The sequence below is a fragment of the Botrytis deweyae genome (genome assembly GCF_014898535.1).
Source record: "Botrytis deweyae strain B1 chromosome Unknown BDEW_011, whole genome shotgun sequence".
Classification (NCBI taxonomy): Eukaryota; Fungi; Ascomycota; class Leotiomycetes; order Helotiales; family Sclerotiniaceae; genus Botrytis; species Botrytis deweyae.
The window spans coordinates 168,187-185,248 of NW_024066218.1; the positions used below are offsets into that span (position 1 = coordinate 168,187).

The 17,062-nt window shown below is 44.5% G+C and overlaps 5 protein-coding genes across 5 annotated transcripts; 3 read left to right on the forward strand and 2 right to left on the reverse strand.

Annotated features, from left to right (window-relative positions):
* Positions 1 to 3,210: 3,210 nt before the first annotated feature.
* Positions 3,211 to 4,389, forward strand: EAE98_005511 (uncharacterized protein; the record flags this gene model as incomplete). The annotated part of the gene is made up of 2 exons (XM_038953133.1): positions 3,211 to 3,721; positions 3,794 to 4,389. The coding sequence occupies 2 exons, from the start codon at positions 3,211 to 3,213 to the stop codon at positions 4,387 to 4,389; spliced, it is 1,107 nt and encodes a 368-aa protein (XP_038810234.1).
* A 460-nt stretch (positions 4,390 to 4,849) lies between these two features.
* EAE98_005512 (uncharacterized protein) lies at positions 4,850 to 7,410 on the reverse strand (the record flags this gene model as incomplete). Its single annotated transcript, XM_038953134.1, has 5 exons — positions 4,850 to 6,354; positions 6,405 to 6,539; positions 6,591 to 6,710; positions 6,759 to 6,890; positions 7,029 to 7,410. The coding sequence occupies 5 exons, from the start codon at positions 7,408 to 7,410 to the stop codon at positions 4,850 to 4,852; spliced, it is 2,274 nt and encodes a 757-aa protein (XP_038810235.1).
* Positions 7,411 to 8,805: 1,395 nt separating this feature from the next.
* EAE98_005513 (uncharacterized protein) lies at positions 8,806 to 10,449 on the reverse strand (the record flags this gene model as incomplete). Its single annotated transcript, XM_038953135.1, has 1 exon — positions 8,806 to 10,449. The coding sequence occupies one exon, from the start codon at positions 10,447 to 10,449 to the stop codon at positions 8,806 to 8,808; it is 1,644 nt and encodes a 547-aa protein (XP_038810236.1).
* Positions 10,450 to 12,342: 1,893 nt separating this feature from the next.
* On the forward strand, positions 12,343 to 15,595 carry EAE98_005514 (uncharacterized protein; the record flags this gene model as incomplete). The annotated part of the gene is made up of 2 exons (XM_038953136.1): positions 12,343 to 14,067; positions 14,126 to 15,595. The coding sequence occupies 2 exons, from the start codon at positions 12,343 to 12,345 to the stop codon at positions 15,593 to 15,595; spliced, it is 3,195 nt and encodes a 1,064-aa protein (XP_038810237.1).
* Positions 15,596 to 16,102: 507 nt separating this feature from the next.
* Positions 16,103 to 16,898, forward strand: EAE98_005515 (uncharacterized protein; the record flags this gene model as incomplete). Its single annotated transcript, XM_038953137.1, has 3 exons — positions 16,103 to 16,150; positions 16,314 to 16,382; positions 16,737 to 16,898. The coding sequence occupies 3 exons, from the start codon at positions 16,103 to 16,105 to the stop codon at positions 16,896 to 16,898; spliced, it is 279 nt and encodes a 92-aa protein (XP_038810238.1).
* Between the last annotated feature and the right edge of the window lie 164 nt (positions 16,899 to 17,062).

The following is a 17,062-nucleotide window of genomic DNA, read 5'->3' on the forward strand; positions in this document are numbered from 1 at the left end:
ATGCTTGTTCGATGTATGAAGTGAATGGGTTTGTATTGCTATGCGATATATAATGTGGATGGATGTGCGTGATGAGGAGTTGTGGTTGGAAGGGGGTTGGTTGTATGATGGAAAGGGATAGAGGATAGAGGAGGATAGAGGATGGGGTTTGGAGAGGAGGAGATGGAATAGAGCACTAGGAGATGTTGTGGAATGCAGGGGGTGGAATATTGGTATGAGATGAATGGATGGATGGATGGATATTCAGAATGATTCTTTTTGCTTAATTGTAATTAGTTACTGTACGAATATTGAATGTACGATATGCTGCGTGGTATCGAATTTATCGTATTGTATCGATCAAATTTGTTTGGATTGGTTCGATGTTCGATGTTCAGTAAGTAGTCAATTACATCATGTAATATAATTCGATGTTTCAAATATTGGAAGGAGATAGATATTTCAAAAGGTCTAGATCTAGGAATCCGTTCTTTTTCTTCTTCTTTTCTTTTCCTTTCTTTTCTGACCGTGTAGATTTGTTTGCGACTAGACTAGACAATACATACATATACATACATACCACATACATAGATTGGATACAGTTACACTGCCCTAAATGCAGCTCGGAGGGAAAACACGGCGATGGGTTGGGAATAGAACAAATCATCATCGCATGGTCCTTCCAAGCAAATCCCCATTGCGTCTTAGTCTTTTCTGAATTTTCATGCTCGTTTACCCAGAACCAGTAGTGTGCCCATCACATGTAGCTGCGAGGCTGCCCATTTGTGACCACCTTCTCGGAAGAGGGTGTGCTGTGGCATGGTGTGGTGCACTATCTGTCGCTCACCATTCCACACCACATCTCTTGGGAAGTGATTTTATTGTGTGGGCGTCCCTCCATCTTCTTACAGTCAGCGGAGTTGGGTGCACATTCGTTGGAATCCTATATCCATATATATGACGACCCCACCCACCTTGTAAGCGCAACTAGCCAGATACTGGGTGAGAATGGTATCACCAATATCACCTAAGATTTACCTTTTTGCAGATTTAGATCACTGGTGTGAATTATAACATTTCTATCTTGGGAAAATGATAGGTGGACTGGGTCTTGTCTTCCCCCTTTCTGAGATTGTATTACTAGAATGCAGTGTTCTGTCCCCAAAATGATGTGTGCTTCCCCCTGACTCGCCGCTCGCGTTCTGGGACTGCGGATGCAATGATGAATGGAAATGGAAATGTTGTGAACCATTTTTTTCGGGCCTTCCATGCTCGGGCTGACTATTACTATTGGAGAGCACGAATGTTATCTGTCTGTTAAGGTTATTTGTACGAATGTGTTTTTTATGAGATGATTTCAAGTTGTCAATGTGAACATGTCAATATGTCAGATTAGAGTATTTGATGTTGACGTTGAATCTTGATGTAGCGCTTAAAGCTGGATAGTGGGATATCGTATGAATCATCGATGCCCGAGCAGTTAGTTGGGTTGGCGCTTGATGAATGATCTATATCTCTCTCTAGATAAGGGCTGAGCAAAAGTACCGAAAGCAAGCGTGGACAACCGTTAGAATGTTTTCAGCTGTCGCGGTTAGATAATGTTATGATTGGATCTGGTGGATTATCTAGGATGTTCTTCTAATTTTTTCAGCACCGTTTAGGTTTGGGTTTGGTGACGAGACAGCCCTTTCTCAATCATCCAATTCGTTCTGGGAGTATTTTGAGAAGTCATAGAAACTTGGATTTGTCTTGCGCCAACCCCCATCAATATCACATGCACATTTAGGCTTCCGTTATTTGGGATCCTAAGCATCATCATGACAATATCTGGCTTGATCTGGAATAAGATGAATCGGTAAATTGGAAATGGAAAAGACGGATGATGCTCAGGTCAGGGTAATTGGATAAATCTAAAAACACTCACATATCACCATGTTGTGCGCTTACGGTCACACAGCATCCGATACCACTCTCAGTACAGTATCACACACACACACGCACACACACACACAGAGAGAGAGAGAGAGAGACACACCTTCTCAAAGAAGCTGTGCCTCTTCTCAACACTGCATCTGCGCACATATTTGCAATAACGAACTATTTATAGTTCATCCATATGGTAGAATCACAACAGCCACAAGCTATGCTCTATACAGAGGTAAGCGACGGAAGGGTTGCAGAATCTGACCTGCAGCAAGGCGTGGTAAAAAAGATTATTTATGTGTGTATGTAACAGCTGGAAGAAAGAAAAGGAAAAAGGAACAGCCCTGTCAAAAGTAGATTAGAGTGATATCAATAATAAACGGAAGGATTCAAGATTAGAAGTTCTGACCATCTATCCATAATTAACGACCAGGTTGTACGAGTAGTCTTGTACGGAGTAGATATAATGGAACGCGGAAGGAATTTAATCTTCAGGGGGGTGAGAAAGGAGAGAAACGAACGAGGGAAGGAACGTGACATGGTCCAAGCCAAAAGCTAAATTAGCGTGAAGGGTGGGTGCAGTGGGGGGTGCGTCGATAAACGGGAAAGGAAGAATTTGAAACGAGGGGGAAGATTTGCCATGTTTTGACGATATACCTAGTGTGCATGCAATGCGAAGAAAATATATCGATATTTCCAGTACGACCTAGTCTCCTTGAAGCATCTCACCATTCCATACCCACACGACGTACGTCAAGCATCAACGTAGCGGAGCGAAAAGGTTAGTTGCGGAACGTGGAACGTTGGACGGAAGAAGAAAGGAAGGGAGACTGCGTAAGTTGTGTGCGAGAGGCTTGAAACCAGGGATTCTCTGGGAGAGATACATGGGATTCGGCGAGTGGATTGGTCGGTTTGTTAAGCTCAAGGTTACTTTTACGACCAGCGCGGACGATATTGCGTACGTACTGTCTCACGGTATATGTATATGCAAGAAGGGAAAACGTTAAACGGCGACTAAGAAAATCTCTGGGAAAGTATATGTGGTGATAGACGGGAGTTTCAAATTGTGCAATTACCGTGCTGGGCTGAGACATACATATCTACATACTAGTTGGTATATGTCTGAGCCGCACCGTAGGAACACGAGTGGGCGATAACGATTACGAAAGCTAGAGTTGGAACAAGGAGATTAGCCTCAAAGGCTGAAGGATTTAAGCTATCTCTCTAGCCTTGTCTAGATTCCTACAAGGCTGTTATACTTACATTTTGCGGATCGATCTTTCTTGGAAGGAAGTACCATACGATATCATGCATTATATACGGTTATTCAAGCAGCCTCGTCTGCTACCAATCACATCCTCCGCGCCCTCATCTTCCCCTCGGATACTCTCTGCGAAGATTACCATTACAACCGATTTGGGAGAATCGTATTTGATGTCCGATGTCAAGCTCCGTGCGGAAATAGAAGTCGATGGGAAAAGTCTTGGGAGCGGGAAAGAATATATATGGAAAGGCACGAATGGGATGAGGAGTTTGGAAATTCAGATACCGATCAGAGTACCGCGTGGAGTGGAACAATGGACGACGATGGTTGTGGGACCCGCGGAAAATACATATGGTGTCGATTCTTTGGAGCATGTTTTGAGAATAAGCCAGAACGAGGGTGGAATTGTGAAGGTGAGGAGTAGGAGTTTGGACCTGAATACTGGAGCCACGAGGTCGGAGGGTATGGCCGAACGGGTTTTCACTACTGGTTTTGGAAGACGGGATAAAATCCATATTTGGGAAGAAACGGGAGAGAGTATCGCAAGACATATCTGTAGGTTTTTCTCAGGTTCAAGGTAGGTGGATGTTTTTTTCTTTTGGAAACTAATGCATTTTTATGATGTAGGGGATGCGGGTCTAGTGCTCTCATCATATCTATCATCTCTTGGGAGTTCTTCTCGGCCTGCCGGCTCCCTGCCTACTCTAGAAAAGTTTCTGAGCACGCAACAAGATATCAATATTCTTGAGCTGGGAGCCGGGTGCGGAATCGTAGGTATCACACTCGCGAAAGTCTTCTCGGATCGAATTAAGAATATCCTACTCACCGATCTCCCCGAAGCCTCGGAGATACTGGAGAAGAATCTTTCTGCGATGACTCCAGATTCAGACGTCTCGCTCTGCAACTCCTGCTCTCACCAAGTGTTGGATTGGTCGGCCCCGCTTCCGCAAGATGTGCGAGGCGAAAGGTGGGAGTTGGTGGTGGTGGCGGATTGTACGTACAATCCTGATGTAGTACCAGATTTGGTACACACATTAACCAGAGTGCGGGATGGGAATCCAGGAACGCTGGTTTTGCTCGCGATGAAAGTGAGACATGATAGTGAAATGGTGTTTTTTGAGCTCATGGAAAAAGAAGGGTTTGGGATTGTGGAGAAGTGCAAGGTACCGTTGGGAATGGTGGGGGAGGAGGGCCAGGAAATTGAGATTTTTGTCTTTAGATGATGGTGAATGATTGTTGTTTCTAGGAATGTCAATCTAGTCTATCGAGATTAGCTCAATTACTATACTATATAAAAAATATTCGGGTGCGACTCATGCACTCGCTTCCATTCATGTCGATTAAATGTCTATATCCCAGCAAATAGATTCATTCAACTTCATTGGACATACTGCTTCTACTACGTATGATCCGTCCACTATCCCTTGGTCATTCTTGTATCTGCATGTAACATAATCGATTATTATGTGCGCATGATTCTATGAACCTAGAACAAGACAAGACGGGAGAGGACGAAGATAAAGACGAAGACGAAGACGGTGGAAATAGTAATCACGTCTTCTTGCTCTCGTTTATTTTCCCACCCAGCTACCTATTCGCCTAGATAGTATCTCATATATACCCATCTAAATATTTCCACCCCCTATCACCCCCGCCATTCCTCTCGCAACGAATTCCCCCATCCTACGAAAACTCGCGAATACTCTCCTCAGCCACCTCCTGTAGATTTATTCCCGCGCCCCCATGATCCGACTCTCTCCACTTTCCAGGACCATTCTCCTCCTTTGCCTGTCGATAACTCATGACCAATTCTCCACCTCCTTTTAGCAAATCTTCAAAGAGCGTGCGTCTCATGACCGCCATTTCTCTCCCTCTATTCTTCAATAGCTCACTAACAAGCACCAGGGCATTTTCCCGATCAAGACGTGCCATTTCCGCTGCTTGCGCGTGAGGCTGTACGGGTTCCGGTTCGGGGCTTTGAAGATCGAGACCCAAGGGTCCGGAAGATTCACTTTGTGCGTTTGATGAAGGTGTATTGGTTGCAAGAGCGGGCTTGTATTCGAGGAGTGGTTTACCGGTGAGCATTTCAACGAGAGGTTGGAAGACGGTTACATCTTGCATTATATCACTGATGCATTGCGCACTATCTGGATATCTAGCCATGAGAGCGAACACGAACCATCCTTCGCTTCTGACAATTGGCCATTTGGTTTGAGAGACCATGAAGCTTAAGGGTCGTCCGATGTCAGGATGGCGAAGTAGAAAGTTTCTTCGAATCTCGTTTAGTTCTTCAGCCGGTCGACCTTTGTAGGCTGTGAAGACTCGGCATACAGCTGTAATTAGACGGGAGATCTCCATTTTGATTGGTTCTACATCTGTTCGATCGAACAGGGCAATTAAGAGAGAAATATTTGAACGTTCGTGAGCTGGTGAATCCTTATCTGTCGAGAGGCGTGCATAGATTCGTTCGACGTTTTCCATGGAACCATTGACAAGTTGCCGACTAAGAGATATGGATGATAATTGAATTGGTTGTAGGATGTCAAGAAGCCAAAGTCTAGGAAGCACTTCGAAGATACCGGAGCTTCCCAACACTTCCTTGTTTCTCAAAGGCAACGCCAAGTTCTTGAGAAATCCAAGTGCAGCGTGGAGTAATTGCGAATCGTTAACGTTCTTGAGTATAGATATGAGGGGTAGATGAACTCGAGCCGTGTGTACAAACAATCCACAAGCTTCGTCATTACGAGCAAGGTTACCTAACATAATACAAGCACAAACTTGTAATTGCATCTGTTCGCTTGATAACCATCGGCGCAGCGACGAAGAAAATGGAGAAATAACCGGGTATGCCTCCTTGAATTCGGGTAAGGCCGAGATGTCAGACAGGGCCGAATTCAAGTTGATGCGCATTTGCGACAATAGCTTTGCATCGTCCTCGTGTGTTGTCGAGGGGCCGATTGATGGATGAGAATCGAATCGCGTATACGAATCAACAAGAACAGCTAGAGCGGTATCAAGCGCCTGGGGAGTTTTGACCAATGTTTTCTGGAATTTTTCGTGTCCCAGGTACGCCACAGCAGTGTTAACAAGAGCGATGTAATCATCCATATCCACTGGATTTTCTCGATCTGAAGCCAACTTCAATAAAACAATGGGCGAATCATCTGGTGCCGTATCTGGCTCGGAAGCTTTGCGCAAATTAGTCTCAATATCGACTGATATCGAACATAACACTTACGTTGTTGTATAAGCAGATCGAGTAGTTTACAGACGTATCCAAGGAAATGTACGCTATCTTTGAATCTAGGACTTGCAATCAGTGCAATGAGTTCTTTGCTTAAATGTGCACTAGACGCCTGTTGTTGAGCAGGAACTGGAAGATGTCAGTAGTTGACTATCAAGCCAGAACTTACAATGTACTAACCATAATCCACGCAAACATTATAGAGAACTGGTATTGCGAAAGCGAGCAAGTTGATATCTGATAATTGAGTAATGATCAAGGGTATACAATTTGACGCTACGACACGAGCCCTGTTTTCATCTATCTCAATGTCAGTATAATATAATAGTGTAGGAATGTCTAGCTTACCTGTATCCGCACAAGAATTCCCGACTAAACGTAATATTTGAAGTTTGAGAGCATGGCGTAAAGTATGTCCGCTTAATAGTTCAAGAAAGAAATTCAAAATACCGGAGTCTCCGAGAGGTACTCGCCATTTGGCTATTCCCAAGTTAGAACAATGTTAGATCACTGAATGCACATTTTAAGAATGTGTTATCATATCGTAAAAGCCACTTGACCACGTGAAACCGAAACTCAAGTAATAGACATATTTTTGCAAATCAGAAGGTAACTCACGATCTCTACTCCCATCCGCCAGTTTTTCTGCAGCTTCATTGATTGACGTCGAATCTTGCCACCATAAATGCGGCAACTTGCCCAGTACCGCCTTTAATCTTTCCGTCCTTCTCTGCCTATCCTCTACGTCCACTACCTCTTCGGCATCATCATCCATATCCACATCTTCTGCACTTACAGATTCCTCCAACTTGAAGATGTCTGCAATTGATGATGTCATGTCTTTCTGCTCTGCCTCAGTCAAACACTTATGTTTCTCCTTGCCACCTTCAAACGATGCCGGAAGAGCGCTCGTATTTGAGTCCCCATTCTCCAAATCCATTAGATCAACAGATCCCGTTCCATTGCCAGATTGCGGGGTAGTGTTTACTCTGTCCTCCATAATTGCAATCCTACAGACTCGTCAATGCAGCTATAGGGGTTTGATCCTTTGGTTGTGTAGAGCCAAGGAATACTGCGCCACAAACTCGTTTGCAATCTGATGGGTAGGTACCTAGGTAGAGAGGAACAAGTGATACAGCACACGAGATACAAGGTTGTGAATGTAAAGTCCTGGTCTGTATTATTCGATTTGTATTTTGATAGGGTTGACAAATGGTGAAATAATGTTTCAGAAGATACTAGCGGGAAAAAAGTGGGCGCTGACAAGGAAGATGATGGATACTTTATTTTGACGTAAGAGACTTGGATTGATAATCTAGACTAGAATCAAATATGACAAACCTATGAAATATTCGGAGTTGAAAACTTGCGAAATCCAAATCATCTTCACCTGTGATGAGGAAAGCTCGAAGAAAAAGGAGGTGAATCGGTGCATTGCTGACAAAAAGTGACATTCACTAGCTCCATCTGATTGGTGGACCCAACCGGGTTATCCCCGAAGAATACGAAGCATATACATAGTATCCATGACTGACTGCTATTCGTGCCAGGCACACCCATCTATGCATCTATTCCGAACTCTCAATGATTAACGACACTACCTAGCTGACTTAATTTCTACCAATATTATGTATATTCTCAAATTGTATTACCTATACACCACACAACATCTCATGATCAGACAAATTTCTAAAGCCATATATTCATTCAAGCGTTTCCATCGAGTAGCATCATCGTATCTATTTCTCACTGTCTTTCCATACCTAGGTGTCTAGCGTCAGTATCGGTATTAAGTATTACCGTTTGTCAGCAAGGTAAAATGACCTGCAACCCAAAGATGGCTTGGAGGAGGCTTTGAGGATATGTTGAGGGGTACTGACCGCTGCAAATTTGATCCAAATGCAGCAGCAGCCTTATAAGTGACAATTATACGAGGCGGGCTGAAAAGAAAGGGGCACTGGATCGACATGTAGGACTCATTTGAGAATGTTATAGTATTCTAAAAGGCATTAAAATTCATTGGTTAGATATCCAGTAGACATCAGTGTAGTTAATGCTCGCTAAAATTCTCCTTGCTATACCCAACAACTTCCACTGGTTAAACACCAAAACACGTTCAGTCGCGGGAATATGAGGCTTTGGGTAGCTAGATGTGGTTGCTTGGACACCCTTTCTAAAATGCTGCACCGTGATTCCTTTAATTATCTTAAACATGCTTGATGCTCCTCGTGCGAATAATGAAAGAGTTAGATGTAAGAAGTAAATAGAACATGTTAGTCCACAAAGAAGTATGAAACGATAAGGTGACGAGAACGCCGTAAAGAATTCTATCGTACAAAATTTCTCAAGACACAAACTAGTTCCCAAAAAATGGTGGATATCAAGGAATTAGACCTTAAACTCGGGGTGTCTCGTAACCAATACCGAGGCCAATAGGATCAGAAGCCCTCGATTTTTTGTTCGAATGTCCAGAAGAATAATGATCATCACGTCTTCTCTTCTCAACTACCGGTTTAGTGACAGTTCCCCAGATCTTTGACTGTAAAAGTTCACTCTTTGCTGTAACAGGATTTGGAGTATTGGTTCTAGAAGGCGCGACCTCAAAAGATTCACGAGGATTGGCGCGTAGCATTTCATTTGCACTTTGAGCGGCTCGGCTTTCTTGGATTTCCTCATGGTCCACACTTCCACGTCCACGGCCACGTCCTTCGAATCTAGAGTTGTTAAACTCCTCAAAATCCTCAGCTGAAATGGTACTATCGCGACTTTCGCGTCGACGTTCGCGAGGTGGAAGTTTCGGGGTGCGGTTGGCATAAGCTGACCTAGATGCACTGTGTGGCATGAATTGTGCAGAAGGAAGAAGTGTTGATTGCGCAGTGCCTGGACGAGCCGAAGGAGGTGTGTTAGGCAACGAAGAGAGAGATTGAACACCTCGATTGTGCCTGTTGACTGGGGTACGTGGGCCAGCACGCTGGCTGATGAGAGGAGTGGACGGTGCACTATTGTTTTCATGGTGAGCTGCAGCTAAGAGAGCAGCAAATCCAGGTTCTTGGCCATGTTCGCGAGATTCAGCCATCGAGCGACCGGTCATGGGAGTCTGATGTGGCGTTCGACGGTACTGTTGTGGAGTAGCTGGGTAGCTGTTGTGTGATAGCTTCGGCGTAGCAACATGAAAGAAACCCCCAGGGCTGCGCATAATGTTGATGTGCTCTCGATTTTCGCGAATACGTTGAGTAAGACGATCATTTGTCTCATTAGCAGCCTCCAATTGGTCGTCCTTTGCCTCTATTACTTTCTTGGCTCTCTCGAGACGACGTTTGATGGTCTTGTTCTCTGTTTCCAGGCTCTTACAGATGGCCTTGAGCCTTGAAACATACTCTGGACTGGGTGCGTGCGGATCACTTCTCCCCTGATATGCAAGTTTTAAAACCTGTACTTCTCGACGCGTCAATTCATGTTCCGCCTCTAAATGCTTAATGGCCTCTTCGGACTCCAGGGCCAGAAGCGTGTTTTGCAATTTGCAATGTGCTTGTTCCATACGAGATTCTCGAATTGCGTTCTCCAACTTGCTATTGTCGGAAATCAGCATCTTTATCATTTCTGTCTTTTCTTCTGTAGACGCGTCCGTAATCTCTTGAGCAGTCGGTAGTCGGGTGATGTTAGGAAAAGAAGCTGTCTTGATTCCATTTGAGTCTGTGGCACGTGAAGATCCTAGATCAGATGGCGACGTTGTTGCGGTTCTTTGATTTGGGAGCGATTGATGAATATTTGATATCTGAGATGATGGTGGGGGAGTCGTTGATGATGAAATATGTCGACCGAATGACAAACTTCGCGTCAACATATCTTTTACTGCTAAGGAGTCATCGCACTCCGATTCTCTAAATTCACCTTGCGAATTGCCTGCTAACAAGAGGGATGTTGAAGGTAAGCGACTTGGACCTTCATCTTGAGATGAGGCAACACTTTGAGTGAGTTGGACGGCAGTAGAAACATCGGGCGGAGTTGACGCATCGTCGAATGAGCTAGTGGAAGCCATTGGTTTTAGTTTTGTGTACCTCGTAGAGAGGGTTGTGTCTTATGGAGATATTAGCAAATATGAGCGCATGGAGGACTGATAAAGTATTACAATTTTCCAATTCTGTGCGGAGCCCAGGGCCAAAAGAATTGACTTCCGAGCTTGCTTAGACTTGCGCGATCGCTGGTAATATCTTTAGGGAATCGCAGATGTATGAGTAGTGTTGGAAATTAAATGCGCCCGGGGTGAGGAGATGTGAAGCCGGAAGGGAGGTATAGGTAGGCGCTCGGAAGGGATTTGGTTTGCGATCGACTTGTTTGCGATTGCTACAAGACCAATTGTGATACAACTTCCGTTGATATGCTCAGGTAGCAAACGCGATTGAAGGGTAAGTGAGAATGGAAGGAAGGGGTTATTCTTGCGATTGTAGTATGCATGTATGTATGTATGTGTATATGGTAATGAAATAGATTTGTTCATATGATGTGTTGTTGTAAGCTAGAGTGATAAGAGAGGGTTGGAGGTGGGACAGTTATTTTGCGTTGCGATGCTTTGCAGAAAACGACTGGGGTTAGCTCTGTTGCTAAGGTGATAGTCATGGTCATGTGGGGAAGTGAAGTTTGAAACTGAACCTGAAAAGAAGAAGGCTGAGGATGTGGATGAGGAAGAGGCTGCACTAAGCCTATCTGATCTTAGTTTGATGTTGGAGGAGAGTGAAGGAGGAAGGCTGATAATGACTACCTAGTATCTACCTGCGTCCGTAGCTGTAGGTAGCTAGAAAGTAATAAAATAGAAAGAGTTATTATATCAATCAGAGAAAAGCATCATTGATCGACTCACGCACTAGGTAGTATGTCACTGCCTACATAGGTATATATGAAGACCATCAAACACCAAGATACTACGAGTAATACATGGGAAAAAAAGAACATATGAGTTTCTCCTTGCTTTTTCTTCGTTGCTATTATTGTGTAGGACTGTGTGATAGCTATTATCTTCTTGCCTATCCTAGATATCTCATGTACCTATCATGTACCTCTTATGTACCGATCACTTACCTAGGTAGTATCCTTGGCTTTCTCCAAGCTCGGACAATTGGACCCATTGAAGCATTATTTGGTGTATTATTATGAACCAAATGAACTATATACTATCGTATATGAACGATGAACTATTGGTATGAACCATCAAGGCTTCATAAGCTCAAATTGTGAATTGGATATCTATCTACCTACCTAGTACCTACCTCGTAATAACCCTGTCTCAACCCGACTCAAGTCATATATGTAGCACGGTGGCACTATCATATCAGCCAAACCTACACAGCACACACACATCACACATCATACCTACCTAATTACCTAGTACTCCAGCTACCCCTACTAATACCATACCTACCCTACTACCTACCTAGGTCCTAATCATCTCCCAATACCATAATCCGAGCGCACCCCCCGAGCCCCCCCCCACCTCAGACCATCCGTTCTCCTAATCATCGATAAATACCCACAAGGTAATAAATAAATTACCTACTATTCTCCGGAGAACTGAGCTTCTATGGCGATTGGGAAATGAGATTTCAATAAGAGATCCGCTTTGTAAAAGCAGCTCTTGACACGGTCACTCAATTTATTATCTACTCTGTATTGATCCGGAGAAGGAGAGAGAACATTCAGAAGTCTCTTTTCCTTTCGCAGATACTAGATACTATACAATTCGTGTCATCAGAAGGTAGTTTATCAATCGCTTTCCCCTTTCCTTTGCTGCCGCCTTTGCGTACCTTGCGTTTGTTTACAGGGGAAACCTGTTTGTTTACTTCGAGCGTCATCTCCGATTTTTACGATTTCACATAGCTCCGGCAAGGTATGATTGTTAATTGAATATATTATTCCTTTCACGAGTACACTCACAATCATGGACAACACTCCAGTCAACAAACCAAGGCCATCTGGTCTTCCTAGACCTTCACGTCTCCCACGACCTTCAGCCTCGAGGGAAAACTTGCGACAGCAACAGCAACCTGCCCGGCCTTCGAGCACTATAAGCAACCCACGTTTGCGAAGCACACTGTCGAGAGATCAACTGTCTGCACCAACATCCTCGAGACAACGGATCACAGCCCCTGCTGCCAGTCATTTACACCCGCGGCCAATACAGCCCAAGACAAGCTATAATTCCTTTCGAAAGCCGCCAACGATTGAACAAGAACCATTTCGGCCAGCTTCAAGTGAGGATGAGGATGTCAAGGAACACAGATTCTCTCCAGTAATAAGCGATGATGAAGAGCTTTTGAGTGGGAGCTCGTCTTCTCGACCTTCCCTATCCGAACGAACGATGGAAACACTTCAGCATATTCCCCCATCACCAGCTGTTCGGAGGAGGCAATCGAACTTCTTCAATCCCTCGGCGACTCCACGTTCTGTGTCTCGCGCGAGTTCATCATCCAGACCTGGATCCAGTTATCAAAATGATGGGTTTATGAGACCACCATCTCGCCGTTCTGCCAGCTCAAGACCAACATCAAGTGCGGATTCTGCTCAATCAATTACTGACTTCCGGTCATCTTCGGGCACCTTCCGACCTCCACCCACGAATTATCAAGCTTCTACGCCGATGAAACGACCAAGTCCTGCAAAGACACTCAAGACGCCAACGGTTCGAAGTAGCTTCAGTCCCGGAAGCATAGCACAGCTTCCATCCCCCGGTAATGCGTTACAAAGATCTCCAAGTCCGGTCAAACCAGAGAGATTGCCTACAATAAAATCTGGTAGCAAGACATTCAGTGCCCGATCAGTGAAGGAGCGTGCCTCTGTAACCGGTCTGTTTCGCAAACCGTCAATGCCTTTGATGGACCAATCGTTTGAGGCGGACAGCATTGGTTTCGGCCCAAGGAAGAGGTCATTGAATTTCAGGGATATTCCTTCTCAGTCTGTCACATCGGCGCCTAGTGAAGATGTTACAGAGAAGCGCACTGCCATGGACAATATCAGCCCTATTGATAGAAAGAGATCAATGAACTTTAAGAGCATTCCTCATAGACCTGTGACATCAGCTCCCAGTGGATCTGCTTCAACCGAAAAAACGGAAGAACCGGTTGCGCCAAAATCATCTTCATCTCTTAGAGATCAGATTGCGAAAGCCAAAGCAGCAAAGCGAGCGGCAGCAACCGCAAGTGCCGCGAGTAACCACGACGAGGTACCTGTAGTTCCTACGGCGACTTTTGATTTCGGCCTCTCGGATGACCCCTTTAATCAACGTATTGATCCAAACGCCAGTAAAGGCCTCCTCCGCAAGCGAATTTCTGCTGCACGTACCGATGGTCGCCTCAATATCGCTGCCATGGGCCTCAAGGAAATGCCTGAGGAGGTCATGTCCATGTACAACCTTGATGCACTTGGTGATCAGGGTGGATCGTGGGCTGAAGCTGTCGATTTGACCAGATTTATTGCCGCTGACAATGAGTTTGAAAATCTTGGTGACAACATTTTTCCGGATATCGATCCACGTGAAGCCATGGAAGATGATGAATTTGAAGGCAACATTTTTGGTGGCCTTGAGACATTGGATCTGCATGGAAATCTGTTGAAAGAGATTCCTCTGGGTCTACGTAGACTTGAGAATCTGACATCTTTGAATCTGGTAAGTTGACTAGCTAATATTTGATGTGCTAGAATGATCAATTGCTAATTTTCAATAGTCAAACAATAAACTAGGTAATGAATGCCTCCCAATCGTTACACAAATCAATTCTTTGCGGGAACTCAAAATAGCAAACAATGGTCTCTGTGGAACTTTGAGTCCAGATATAGAATGTTTGAAAAATCTCGAAGTTCTAGAAATACAACACAACGCTCTTGATACATTTCCGGACACTCTATCACAACTAGATCGATTGAGGATTTTGAATATCACCGAGAATAGATTTCAATCGTTACCTTTTGACATTCTTAGCCATCTACCCCTCATTGAGCTCATAGCTGTCAAGAACGGCCTCGTTGGTATTCTCGTAACAGGAGCCGTGAAAAGCCTTCCACAACTTCAAGTTCTGGATGTCACGAGTAATGCAATTACTGCTCTATGCGAATCAGAGCTTGAGTTACCTTCACTTCATCAGCTGAGCTGTTCCTCAAACCGCATTGCAACTTTTCCAGATTTGACTTCCTGGGTATCTTTACGAACACTTACAGCCGAAGATAATAATCTTTCTGAGCTGCCAGCGGGATTTGTCGATCTCCTCAAGATCAAAAATGTCAATTTTAGCGGCAATAACATCAAAGTTCTGGATGATAGAATCGGTCGAATGGAAAGTCTTGACATCTTTCGAATAAGTGGAAATCCACTCAGAGAAAGAAAGTTCTCAGCAATGTCAACCGAAGACCTGAAAAATGCTCTACGAGCCCGAATTACACCAACTGAGCAAGAGAAAGACGGGTTCTTGTCTGAGCCAAGTACCCCAACCATCTCCAGTCGACCGTCGTCTTCTCATTGGCCCGTCAAAGATGGAGGAATTCTCGATCGATCTAGCACAACTTCTCACTCCCTCAATCCAGTGATAGCTGCAGAAGTGGCTGCACGGGATACAATCAGAGTTTTGCACTTGCAACATAATCAATTCAAAGAAATACCCAGCTCTATTGCTTTCTTTGCATCTACTCTCACCTCCTTGAGTATCGCTCATAATGAATTGACGAGCGACACATTCCTGAAGGATGATTTAGACCTACCGGCTTTGAAGGAGTTGAACCTTAGCTCCAACACCTTCAACTCTCTACAACCACTCATACAGCATCTGAAAGCCCCCAACTTAGAGAAACTCGATATCAGTTTCAATCGTCTAACTTCGTTACCTGTTCTGAAGCCTCATTTCCCTAGCCTGATATTCCTCATGGCATCGAACAATACGATCCGCGAATTGCTGCCGGAAGCAGTTCAGGGCTTGAGACATTTGGACTGCAGCAGCAATGAAATAAATAGTTTAAACTCGCGAATTGGGCTTATGGGTGGACCAGATGGACTGCAGACTTTGAATGTCAGTGGAAATCGATTTCGTGTGCCAAAATACACGATATTAGAGAAAGGTACAGAGGCTACATTGGCATGGTTGAGAGATAGGATACCCTCTGCGGGCATGCCTTCAGAGGAAACTAGTCCGACAGATGTCGATTAGAATGTGATTCTTTGTATCAACTTAATCATCAAGGTACTTAGATGGGCGTTGAATGATACTGAGTGGGAGGAGTAATATTCCCTTGTGGATGGGGAATTGGTTATCATATATCGTATAGTTTTGTAATCAAGATTGTCCTATGGACTATATGTAATATTTCAAAGCCTTTCAAATAACCTAGTCATCCCAAAATCATGTTCATGACTACATCTGAAAAACAACCTACGAGCAAGATAATAAAAAAAGGGAAAGGATTCTCGAAAAGCGACACGTGACACTGTCGAATTCTGGGCTCTAATCCAATCGCGACCGACTGACGAACTCCAGCTGTCCTCAAATCAACCCAATCCCGAAAAGAAAGCAAAACCACAACTTTCCTTACGAACCACACTCCTTTGCCCACCCTTGAGAATCTGCCAACTCATACACGCATCACACACACCGAAACCCTAACCTTATAAAACACATCAACCCCGAACCTGAGCAATCGCACACGGAATCGCAAAGATGACGCGCGCACAGCAAACTATCTCTATTGGCTTACTCGTCACTTCGGTATGTTTTCTGCCTCTGATTGTGTGAATTGGTCATCATGTGTTGGAACTATTCTGTGCAAATTTGCAAACACGTCGTAGGATGTTACGGCAGATTCGGGGGGCGAGATTGGAATTGGAAAGAGAAACGGGCGAATGATTACTGATTCGAGGCATTTACTTAGTTATACCTGGCAGTTTACTTGGAGTTAATACCTCTTCCTGGAAAGGTTTCTGAGGAGGTTATTCCTGTGGTACGTTATGTTTGTGTTATTTTTTTTTCTACATCCTTCACCTCTTCTCTCCTCTCTTCTTTCCCTTGATGAGCATGCACCGAGGGAACGGATATGGCTACTTGTACCATACCCATAACATCTCTTCCCGCTCACGATGTCGAACTTCCTCTTCCTGAGAACTGGGAGAAGGTTCCTCTCTCCCCTCTCATAGGTGATTGGACATACGAGTCCTTTCCCTTCCCCCCGCCCGCTTCTCCCTCCTCGACTCTGTTTTCCCGTCGTGATGGCTCGATCAAATCGATAGCCACAATATCGATCGTCGCCCACATCAAGAATATTATCGCTGACTTGGTATTGTTCTTGCGCAAATAGTTGCCATTCTGGGTGTTGGTTTCGTTTGGAGCGTATCTTTTGGGGAAGTTGGGCTATGGCGTTTTTACGTTCAACGATGTGCCAAAGGCGCATGCGGAATTGATGGAGGAGATTGAGTTGGCGAGGAAGGATCTCAGAACGAAAGGTGTGGATGTCGATTAGATGGTGAAGGACGACGCATTTCAGGCAAGGAGAGGCAGCGCGAATGGATATTGAGTGTCATAGTCATATTGGCAGCGGGTCGGAGTCGGAAGGTTGAATGGAAGGAATAAATTTGTCGCATAATTGAAGGGATATTATTTACATTGGCGTGCTATTTGTTATGG